This window comes from Lygodium microphyllum, chromosome 27 (genome assembly GCF_053477565.2).
Source record: "Lygodium microphyllum isolate KBCC chromosome 27, Lygodium_microphyllum_v1.1.10, whole genome shotgun sequence".
Lineage (NCBI taxonomy): Eukaryota > Viridiplantae > Streptophyta > Polypodiopsida > Schizaeales > Lygodiaceae > Lygodium > Lygodium microphyllum.
Genome location: NC_141161.1, coordinates 51,335,267 through 51,347,309, shown reverse-complemented (window position 1 = coordinate 51,347,309; position 12,043 = coordinate 51,335,267). Strand labels below are relative to the sequence as shown.

At 36.4% G+C, this 12,043-nt stretch overlaps 1 protein-coding gene across 1 annotated transcript; it reads left to right on the top strand.

Annotated features, from left to right (window-relative positions):
• Nucleotides 1-3,947: 3,947 nt before the first annotated feature.
• LOC148012314 (putative pectate lyase 2) lies at nucleotides 3,948-9,329 on the top strand. The gene is made up of 6 exons (XM_087668900.1): nucleotides 3,948-4,354; nucleotides 6,211-6,878; nucleotides 7,201-7,403; nucleotides 8,329-8,432; nucleotides 8,519-8,657; nucleotides 8,929-9,329. The coding sequence occupies exons 1-6, from the start codon at nucleotides 4,128-4,130 to the stop codon at nucleotides 9,148-9,150; spliced, it is 1,563 nt and encodes a 520-aa protein (XP_087525026.1). The 5' UTR covers nucleotides 3,948-4,127; the 3' UTR covers nucleotides 9,151-9,329.
• The last annotated feature ends 2,714 nt before the right edge of the window (nucleotides 9,330-12,043 follow it).

The following is a 12,043-nucleotide window of genomic DNA, read 5'->3' as shown; positions in this document are numbered from 1 at the left end:
TTGTGTTCGTGTAAGGGCTTCACAATGGGTGTTGTGGGTTTGGTTGTTTGGATTGTGGAGTTGTAAATTGAGTTTGGTCATTTTGTTTTTTTTTTTTTTGGTTTTTGGTTTGTGTTTTATTTTGTTTTTTTGTGTGTTTTTTTTAAATTTTTTGGTAATGTTGAAGAATCAAATGGCGATTCACATATCGAAAATGGAAAAAAGAAGGGTCTTGAATGGTCAAGAATTTTAATAGCAAATTTTTATAAATTTTCACAAATTTCTAAAGCTGTTTGTTTCATAATAAATGATTTGTGTTCACAAAGAATTATGGGCACATCAGTGGTGTAAATTGTTAAGGGATTGGGGCGGGGCCAAAAGCATGAAAGAAGTTGTGTGTGATTGTTCAATAATTTTTTGGATTTGGGTTTATTGTGTTGTGTTTACATTTTTATTTTTATTTTATTAATTAATTAATTTATTATTTGATTTGTGATTTTTGTTTTTTTTTTAATTTTAGTTTTTTTTTAATATCTTTAAAAAATATGAAGAGTAAGCATCTTAAAATTCAAGAAATTTTGCATGATTGTACTCTATAGGTGTTTGAAGTGGGATTCCCAAAGCCATGCTCTCCTTTGTTAGCATTGAAATACAAGGCGTAATGGCCATTCATATCTAATGCTTGAGGATGCAAGAATTATGGTTACTAATGCTATCCTAGCTTGTGGGTATGCTACACTTTAGCTCACAAATGTTGTCAAAGGGTTTTCTGTGCATGGCATAAAACATGGCGTTCTTATGTTTACACAAGAACTTCATTAGGATCCACATAAGAAACTTTCATACATAATTCAGTCATTATTCCCTTACATTTGTCTTAGATGTCATTTAATCTCATAAGTTCCTTTATAACTTGACATATAATTTTCAGTTTGTATCAAGAAAAATGGCAATGATAGTGTATATGAGGACCTTCAACTTGATCAACAGGTGGTAATTGATAGTTTACAGGTTATATCACATTGGTTTATGAAGTTCATTAGCTTGGAAGATCCAACTTTTGTCAAGAGCACTCCAAAGTTGACTAGGTCCACAAGTGACATGGAGTAATAGTTGCAAAGGACTTATATGACTTTTGTCAAGAGCACTCCAAAGTTGACTAGGTCCACAAGTTGACTAGATCCACAAGTGACATGGAGTAATAGTTGCAAAGGACTTATATGACTTGTATATGATCTATATGAACTTTTCTTTGTGTGGGAGAAGGAGAGGAGTCCAACCCACGTTTTGCGGCGCATTTTTCAGCCTACACACTTGTGGAAGATGGAGGGAGAGTTGAAGACTATGGTGAATGCTCCAAAGCATGCGAACACAAAGCAAACTGAAGATCAAGAGAAGATACAAACAAAGAAGGTAAGAGTCCTTTTGCTCAATCCATTTGGTAACGTGGAAATGAGTTGTATGACATTCCATGAAAGGGAAAAACAGAGATAAAGTATTCAGCCTGCTCTTATGAGCTTATTCTTCCATTCTCTTACCATATTCGTGTACCATTGAAGCCCTTCTTGTGCCCAAGTACTTGAGTGACTTTGGGGCACGTCAAGAGGTGATTTTTGCCAATGTATGGGCTGAATAGGCTCTCCCAAAACTGTCATAAACAGGGTAGCCATTAAAACTCATTCATTTGAAGGGGTTTCTTAAAATCTAATCACTTCCTTGTGTAGACAATGTTCCCGAAACAATAGGGCATTGGTTGAGATTGTAATGAGAGACTTTCCTTGAGTCAAGTATGAGGGCTGGAAATTACTGTTTTAATGCAGGGCTGAAGTACATTTGTGGTTCTATTGATGCATTTTTATCATCCTTTGGACTCTATGTCAGTTGTAATGAGTTCTATCTCTCTATACCTTGTATCTTGAAGTCTCAATACATGTATCTTCATGAAATGGAGGGCATTAGAGCTTGAATTTGTTGTAGGAAATGGAAAAAAATCTGATATAGATCTATGCATAAACCTCATGGTTATTGATGTAATCGGATCCAAGTTTATTATGGTAAACTTGTATGACACTACTATGTAAGCTCTCTATCTCATCTACTCTCTCATCAAACCCCAATGTTTTTCCTAGACTCTCCCATTTGAATCTCTCACTCCTCTTCTGCTCTAAACCCCGGTGGTAGACCTTCGACCCCCAAGACGACGACAATGTGGTACATATTTGTCATTTCAAGGATTTACTTTTACATGTCATGTGTTTGGGCCTAATTGTACATATAAATCCTAGCCTTTAGAATGCACTCTCTATATTTCTTTATGCTTAACAAGAGAGACATTAGTAAGTTCATTTTGTAAAGCACTAAAAGAAGCAACTTCTAGAAATTTAAGTTTCATAATAACCAAGATAAAAGCAATCTTCTAGAAAGGGAAAGATGTGCCTAGAACCCACAAATTAAAAGACAACAATTAATGTTTGGCTAAAAGGAACATTCTTGTTTTGGGAGTATACCTTTAGTAATATAGAAATTTTCCATTTGGAAAGATTTAGGAGATGAGGCCTAGTTTAGAAATTAACCTTTGTGCATGTCTTAGTTGAACCTAAAGAAGGGCCTCTAAAATATGAGGTAATATTCACACACAATAGCTTACTATATGTGACCACAATTGGTTAGGAGCTATGGATCTTGATTGTGAAACTTACTAAATAACAATATGCACATAAATGATATTTGTTGTGACAATGTGTTGCAAAGTTACAAAGTATATAAGATGCTTGAATAGTTAAGAAAACCTTAGAGATGTAAAAGGAACATCTACGAATTGAAGCCCCTAGGTATGGGAAAAGCATAAAAGGAGTGCTAGGACACCTGTGAGTTTTGCCAAGCAATGAAAAGCATAAAAGGAGTGCTAGGACACCTGTAAGTTTTGCCAAGCAATGAAAAGCATAAAAGGAGTGCTAGGACACCTGTGAGTTTTGCCAAGCAAGAAATTGTTTGGTTCAAATTCTGGAAGCCTTCGATGAAGGGCCCCAAAGAGCAAGGTCTTTCTAATGAAGGTCCTAAAAAGGATAATCTCTTTTGACATTTGAGAAAAAGAAATGCATGTCGTGAAAGTAAAATGTGTATATGGAGGCATGATTGATGTAGTACCCACATCAATATAATGTTTAAAGAGATGTGTAATCAAAACATTAGGGAGAAATTTGGTGAAATATTAGCCAAATAATTGTGTTTCATCTCATTTTAAATCATTCATAAATATCATAATGTGATAGTAAGCTCAAATTTAAGTCATTTTCATACATCATCATTTATTATAGGAAGCTTGGTTGTATCCTTACTATTGCGTGAGCCTCACTTGAACTTTGGGCTTTCCTAGTTATACAATTTACTATTGCTCCAGCCTCGCTTGAACTTTCGGCTTTCCTAGTTATACAATGGGATAGGTTTTGCTTAGTTTTATATTCAGTTCAATGTCGAACTAAGCGGGAACATTGAATGTCTTGCAAATAGGTAATGTGTGAGCTTGAAAGTTGTGAGATTTATGAATTGTGTCTTGATAGAAGATTTGGGAGATATGGACACGAAGTTTTATAAGAAACTTGTGGTTGGGCAGAGTGGAGAAGTAAACATGCTCACTGTGCGGGTGCGGGTTGACTTTCTGTAATGTGGGGTGATGAGTTATGCAAGGAGAACAAATGTTGGACTTTGGTTTCAAAAGTAGATACACTATATATAGGTGTATGTGTTTCATATACATATACATATATATATATATATATATATATATATATATATATATGTATATATATATATAGAGAGAGAGAGAGAGAGAGAGAGAGAGACCCACCTTAACCGAGCACGTTCAAAATAATAACGTAGTGCTCGCCAACCTCCTTGCTTCCTTTCATGCCTCCCTCTCTCTTCCTCCTCGATCCTTCTTATTAATAATTATCACGCCACAAACCCAACCTCACACTTCCACAATCCACGTACTGATTGCTGCTGTGGCTGGGATCGACCCCTCCCCGCCCTCATTCTCTCTCAATTCCTGATCAGTCATCAAACCCCTGATCAGATGCCATGGCGTCGACCCCCACTCTAATCTCACCCTGATCTCCACCTCTCATGAACCCCTCAATAGCCTCCCCATGGTGAATATGGCGCCTTCCAAGATGGTCTCTGGCTTCCTCTTGGCTTTGCCCTTGGTGCTCGCCTCCTTGTCCCATTGGGCCTCTTGCAGCACCAGCAGCCATGGCTCCTCTCCTGGCCCTTATCACACAGAGCCTGATGCCAGCAGTCACCTCCAAGTGCCCCTCTCTCAAGATCAATGGCCGCCTCCTGACCTCCCTCAGCACCAAGAAGATCGTCATCTGAGGTAAACCCCCTTTGCCTTACTAAATCGGCACTATATGAGGGAAGATCATCATCTAGGTAAACCCCCTTTGCCTTACTAAATCAGCACTATATGAGGGAAGATCATCATCTAGGTAAACCCCCTTTGCCTTACTAAATCAGCACTATATGAGGTCTTGCCTTGCCTTACTAAATCAGCGCTATATGATGCCCTCCCTTGGGAATTAATATGCCTAACTTGGCCTTAAAAGATCCCTTGGGAATTAATAAGCCTAACTTGGCCTTAAACAATCCCTCTTTTGGCAAATCAGGTTCCTGACTATTAAAATGTTCATTGGAGAACATGACCTCCTAATGATATGACATTAATGAGGTCTTGATTATTCAATTGTTCAATTGGGAACATGAAGTCCTAATGATATGACATTAATGAGGTCCTAATTATTAAACTTTTCATTTCAAATCATGAAGTCCTAACAATGTGACCGTGCTCATTTCGCAACAATAAGCTTCCTTCACAGTACATGCTTGTTTCTAATGCTACCTAAGAATACATCTACTAACCTAGCAAATGAGGTCCTAATAGTTACAATGATAATTTAGAAAAAAATTTGTAAGTTGCTAATGATGAGGCATATTCTTTCCTTGTTTTGCCTTGGCAAATTCGTTTTTTGTTTTGTCCTAGCAATGCATGTTGGATTTTGTGTTTGACAAGCTTTTCCTTATTGAAATTGGGTTTCTTAATATTTACAATAGTTGGAACCTTTGTTATTAAGACCCATGATCTTTTGGTGTCAAGACCATTTAGGTTCATTATCTTCATCCTTTTGTTTTTACATTTTACTTCCAAGATAGTTGACTTTGCATTATTTGTATCAAATAATATACAAAATCTATTCTAGTTAATCTAACAACTGGTTCTTGAAATTTTTGCACTATCAGCTTATATTAATTGAATATATCATATGCCCTCCATACGCCCCCCATCTAATAACACCATCTTGTTGACCCCTTTTTCCAGGTGAGGCTCTAACATAGCTCATGATTAGGGAGCAATATGATTATCCTTAGATGCCTTGCTCCATTTTTGCAAACAATTTGTTTTGAGAAACAAGGTTCAGACATTGCTTATATGATGAGGCTTTCTAGTTAGTTTAATGATTGGTTCTTGAAATTCTCGCACTATCATCTTATAGTAACTCGGTATATCAAATGTCCCTCAATCTAATAACATCACCTTCTTAACCTATTTTGATAGATGAGGTTCTAACATCACTCATGATTAGGGAACAATAAGGTTCTACTTAAAAGCCTTGCTCCATTCTTGCAAAAAAGTTATTTTGAGAAACAAGGTCCTAACATTTGTTATTTGGAAACAATATGGAAGCTTCTATTCATAAGCCTTGGCTCCCTTCCTCTAAGAAGTTGTTACACTTCTCTTTATTGAACTTTCTCCTTGAAACCCTTATACATTGCCACAAAATAAGCTTTGGTATTTAGAATTGTTGTCAAGTGAAATTCCCATTAGCCATTCCAATTGGCAAATGGTAAAGTAACTTTAAATGCTTAGAAGAAATAAAGTACTTCTTCCATCACTTACCTTGATTACAATAGTACAAAAATATAAACTTTGCATATTTCATCTATGTTTTCCTATCATTTCATGTCATTTAGCTTACTTGCACAAAGGTGGAGCTTTATGTTTGTCTTGTTTTTCATGAACCACATAGATAGCTCTCCATGCAATGCTCCTAATCATACTCAAAAGCTAGATATAACACATTACCAACAAAATAGGTTTAGGAGCACTTTTATTTTGTTTTAAAACCTATATCAAGTATGGGACTAACAAGGCTTGCATTTACCTTTGACATGTAGGTTTTTAAACGACACAATATCCTCTATCAATGCTGCAAGTTATAAAAATGGCAAAATATCAATGAAGAAGGTGACAAAAAAGAAGTCTCTGTACAAGAAAAAGAATATCATACAAAAGAAGAAAATTACTAGCATACAAAAGAATAAGGTACCCAAAGCAAAAGTCCCATACAAAATGAGTTATCCCATTAAAAAAAAACCATACAAAACTAGCATAACCAAAAAAGCTAAAATGGTAGTGAATCGCTATAGGCCTCGCTTCTACTTACCGAAATCCAAGAATAACCTTAACCATATTGATACTTGTTGGAGGAATGATCCATATTGGGCACAAAATCGCATGCATTTAGCTGATTGTGCAATTGGGTATGGGTATAATGCCTTAGGAGGCAAAGGAGGTCAAATTTATATTGTCACTGACCCTAGTGATGATCCTATCAACCCGAAACCTGGAACGCTACGATATGGAGTAATTCAAGAGAAGCCCCTTTGGATCATTTTTGTAAGGGATATGCTTATAACTTTGAAGAATGAGCTCATCATGACAAGTTACAAAACTTTGGATGGAAGAGGTTCACGTGTTCAGATTGCCTTTGGCCCATGTATCACAATTCAATTTGTTAGTCACATAATTATCCATGGCCTCAATATCCATAATTGCAAGCCAGGCAAGTACCTCATCTTTGATATAGTTTTTCTTTATATTATGTTTTGCAAGTGTATTTCACATGAATGATATGCATCTTTTGTTAGACATTTGTATGTGTTCACATACATATAAACTTCACTCTACAACTCAACATGTATGGTTTATATTATTGTGGTACTTTAATTCTTAGAAAAAATGCATTGGTGTTTTTTCAAGTTATGTGTGATCATACTCTCACTTTCATACTATAAGTTCCCTGAGCTATGTTTTGAGTTTAAATATACTAGCCTAGTCTGGAGATGGAACTGAATGATTCCTTAATTTGACAAGCATTTGGTTAGGTTCATCTGGCATGGTTCGTAGCTCCACTTCTCATGTAGGTCATCGCCAAGGATCAGATGGTGATGCAATTAGTATGTTTGGAGCCACTAACATTTGGATTGACCACAACTATTTTGCTGAATGTACTGATGGCCTTGTTGATGCTATACATGCATCCACTATGATCACAATCTCAAACAACCTATTCACTGACCATGATAAGGTACAAACACATGGCCTTCTTTGATGACAATCACAAACATGCATGTGGGCATTTCAATATGTTGGTAATAGGTATGTATGGATGTATGCATACATATGTTGTGTGTGCGTGTGCGTGTGCATGTGCGTGTGCGTGTGTGTGTGCGTGTGCGTGCGTGCATGTGTGTGTGTGTGTGTGTTTGTGCACGTGCGCACATGCATGTGTGTCTACACAAGAGATTGCACATATGTATATTGTTTACATACGTTGGGTCTAACACATGCACACACATATATATTTATATACATGTCCATGCATTTGTGGAAGTGTATACATATGTATTTAGATAATATTTATATTATTTATGTGCATGTATTATGTATAAATATATATGTATTTATGTACAAATACACATGTGAAGAAGAACATATGTTATATGTGCACGTATGCATGTATGCCACATGTGTGTAAGTTTGCACAGTGAGGGTTTAAGTATCTTTGTTGGCAATGTCTATGTATATATGTATTTAGATGTTTATATACACTATGTACATGCAAAAGGAGTTCTAGACCACTTTCCACTTGGGAAATAATAAGACATTTTTATTTTTCCCCATCAGGGATTCCTATTCTCTATTTGAGAATGGGGAGGGATGTTGGAATGTAGTGGCCCCTTTTTATGCTTTTCCCATGGTAAAAGCAATCTTTTGCATGTGGGATTTATAGAGTGAGCTAGTCTAAGACTTCATGTACTAAGTTTTGCTTGTTATGTCCTTTAGAAAGTTACGACAAGATAAAATTAAATAAATCATGTCTCTTTCATGACTTCTTCTTCTTTTTACAAATTTTCATCTACAAGTTATATTTTCTGTAAAATTCACAATCATCCATCCTCATACATATCTTGAGAGCTTTTGCTAAATTAAAATCATTTTGCCACTTGTAGGTAATGCTTCTTGGCCATTCTGATAGTTATAGTGAAGACAAAGCAATGAGGGTAACAGTAGTGTATAACCACTTTGGACCTGGGTTAGTACAAAGACTTCCTAGGTATGCTTTGGTATCTTGGATTTATAAGAGTTTTTATCAACTTCAAAAGCATTGACCAAACTTACAATACTCTTTATGCTTTCTAGATGTCGATTTGGTTACTTCCATATTGCAAACAATCGTTACACACAATGGATAATGTATGCTATTGGAGCAAGTGCAAACCCCACAATCAAAAGTGAAGGAAACTATTTTGTAGCACCTAATGATAAACGCTTCAAAGCTGTAAGTATATCCTAGGTTAATATTTTTTTTCATAGAAGGAAGATGGAGCTACAATAGCATGATAATAGTTATCCCACAGATAAGAATGTTTTTCAAAAAATCTTATTAATCTAGATAAAATGACTTCAAGGATTAAATTAGCATAGAATGGCATTATGCAGTAATCAATTGAAAAAATGGGTGACAAGAATATATGATTTCAACCCATGTTAAACAACATAGAATGTTACTTCAAAAATAGTCCCTAACATGAATGTTTGTTTGCATCAAGGTGGTTAAACTTGAAGGAGCAAGGAAAACCTCAAGCTCCAATTGGAAATCTGTAGGTGACATGTTCCTTAATGGTGCCTATTTTGGACAAATTGGCACTAGCACATATGTTCCAAATTATTCAGCTAAAGGAGAAAATTTTCCTATTCAACCTGCATCATTAGTCCCATATCTTACTGCTGATGCGGGTCCACTCAATTGTAGGCCACAATATGTATGCTAGCTATGCGTTCCATCTTCATTTTTAGTTCATAATCACAAATGATCTCATTTGACCTTGTTTCTCAAATGTGAACTTTGTTGGCTTAGTCAAAGATGCCGTGATACAACTATTCCTTTGAACTTAACTAGTACAACCAATAGTACCACTCAAACTCTTAATTATTGTGAAAATGATGAACTTTCTTGGTTCATCCAAAGACATAATGAAATAACTATTTCTTTGACTTTAAGAAGCACACCCAAAATGCATGTTGATCTCTCTTACTTTAGGAATCGGGCTTATGAACCAAGATAAATTCAAAACAATATTTAAGACAATGACACTCTAATCATAATAAGATAATAATACAAGTTTATGATATTAACATTATTGGAAGTAATAGTTTACTAATTAAAGCTCTAAACACTAAGGCTTCCAAGCTATCATCTCAATGATCATATCTTAACTCTTGGAACCTAAGATTATGTCAAAATTTCAATTGAAATGAACTTGTATTGGAAAAGAGAATGAAAGTAGGGGCTTTGAAACTACTTCTTTTTTTTTAAGTTGTAAAGAAATTTTGGCTACAAGTTAAGTACCTTTATTTGCATAAACGCATTCTTCAAATTGACTTGCTTAGGGCGGGATTTAACTTATCATCAACTTCATGAATCTATTCTTCGACTTGCATGTTCACCAAATCTTATTGGAATATTCAAAGAATGTAGGCTTTATAGCCATAAAATTGTAAGTTAGTTTCATTGATTGAAGTTTACCCTTTCAATCATAAAGATATCATGCTATATTATTATGTAATAATTCAAGGTTTAGGGTTGATATTGTGGATATATCACTATAAGATGTAGGCCATATACTAACATCTAAAGTGAAAAAAATATTCATTGAAAAAAATTCGCCATCATTGTTAAAATCATCGGTATCTACATCTCTACAAATCCATTGCTATTTTTGTCACTATATGTGTGGCTATAACGACACTGGTAGTGATATTTTTTGATAATGCTATATTGGGAAATATGGGAATTTCCCATAAGTTTGGGACATGTGGTCAAACCTTTGGATTTGTCATAACTTGAACACTATAACTCCAAATCAAGCGCTCTATAACTCAATAGATTCAATTTTTCAAGTGCTTTCCAATGATAGGTCACATCATATGGGTTTGAGAAACGTATGTACATGTTATTCGTGTGCCACCTTTTCAGATGCATTTCACGGTATAGATAGCAATGCATGTAGATTTATTTGCGATGCTAATAGCGACGATTGTAGAAAAAAAATTTGGGTGGCATGGCATGCTACCCTACCATCCTTCCAGCACCATGTGTTGAATCATGTTCCATAAAGTATTTATAAATTGAGTACACAATTGTCATCAAAACACATGCATAATGGTAGTATATACTTAAACAACTTGGTCATGCTCACATCACTCCATCCATACCTTTCCCATATACTTAGGAGCACAAGTAGCATTTTTAAGTGTGAGATACCCACCAGTACCCATTCTATAATGGTATCCTCTCTCAATGGATTAGATGGCCTAGCATCCGTGGGCAGTAATGCATTGATCGTTGCCTCCATCTCAAGCTCCAAGCTTTGAGGAAGGTCCAAAAAGTCCCCAATATCTTCTAGCATCATGGGAGTAGTTAGTGTCAAGATTGTGGGAGAGAAGGAAGGAGGCTCACTTGTAGCTTTCTTGCTTGCACAATGGGAAAATACACATAGAGGTGGAGGCTGAAAACAGTTTTCCTCTTCTTAGTTGTGTAAGCCAAAAAGAACTCTCATACAAAAAAATAGAAGAACCCTATATATGGGTCTCAAACCAAACTCAAATAACTAAGGTGGCATACTAACTAAGCCACGAACTAGAGTAGATAAGGATAGCTATCATGTAGCTATTATTCATGGGCGGTGTACCAACCGCGTCTGCAACTAACAAGTCGGTGACATAAATACACAACGGTCACCCTGGCGTATCATGAGTGGAACTCGATATCTCAACACTCCCCCTCGAGCTCAATCCCAATTCCTGCACACCAAGCAAGTCTTTGAACTTGCACAGCTTCTCTGCGCCCAATGCCTTCGTAAATATGTCAGCTACCTGATCCTCTGTGCTGACATAAACTAGATCAATAAGACCTAGTAAAACCCTCTCCCGCACATAGTGATAATGCACCTCAATGTGCTTTGTTCTAGCATGATAGACTGGGGCCAAGTGTATACTGCTCATGTTGTCACAATAAATGACAAGTGACCCATCTGTAGGCTGATGCATATCATAAAGTAGCTTATGCAACCAAGCTACCTCACATGCAGCCATTGCTGCACCCCTATACTCAGCCTCTGTGTTCGATAAGGCAACTGTAGGCTGTTTCTTGCTGCTCCAAGTGACTGCAGCACTCCCAAAAGAGAACACATATCCACTGGTAGATCGTCTATCAGAAATACTACCAGCCCAATCAGCATCAGTGTATCCATGCAACTGTATCTAAACCCCAGTCTCATAAAATAGTCCATACTGCAATGTGGACTTCACATACCTGAGTATGCGTCTAGCCGCATCCAAATGCGGTTTCCTTGGAGCCTGCATAAACTGACTTACCAATCCAACAGCATAGCTCAAATCTGGCCTGGTAATAGTCATATAAATCAAACTTCCTACTATGCGTCTGTACATAGTAAGGTCTTCTAGAAGCTCACCTGCATCTGTGCTCAGCTTCACATTCTTCTCCAAAGGAACTGAAATAGGCTTACAGCCTGTCATCCCATATTTGGACAGCATGTCCAATCCATACTGCCTCTGCAAGAGCTGTATCCCACTTGGTGATCTAATCACCTCAATGCCCAAGAAATAACACAGCTCTCCCAAATCCTTCATCTCAAACTTCTG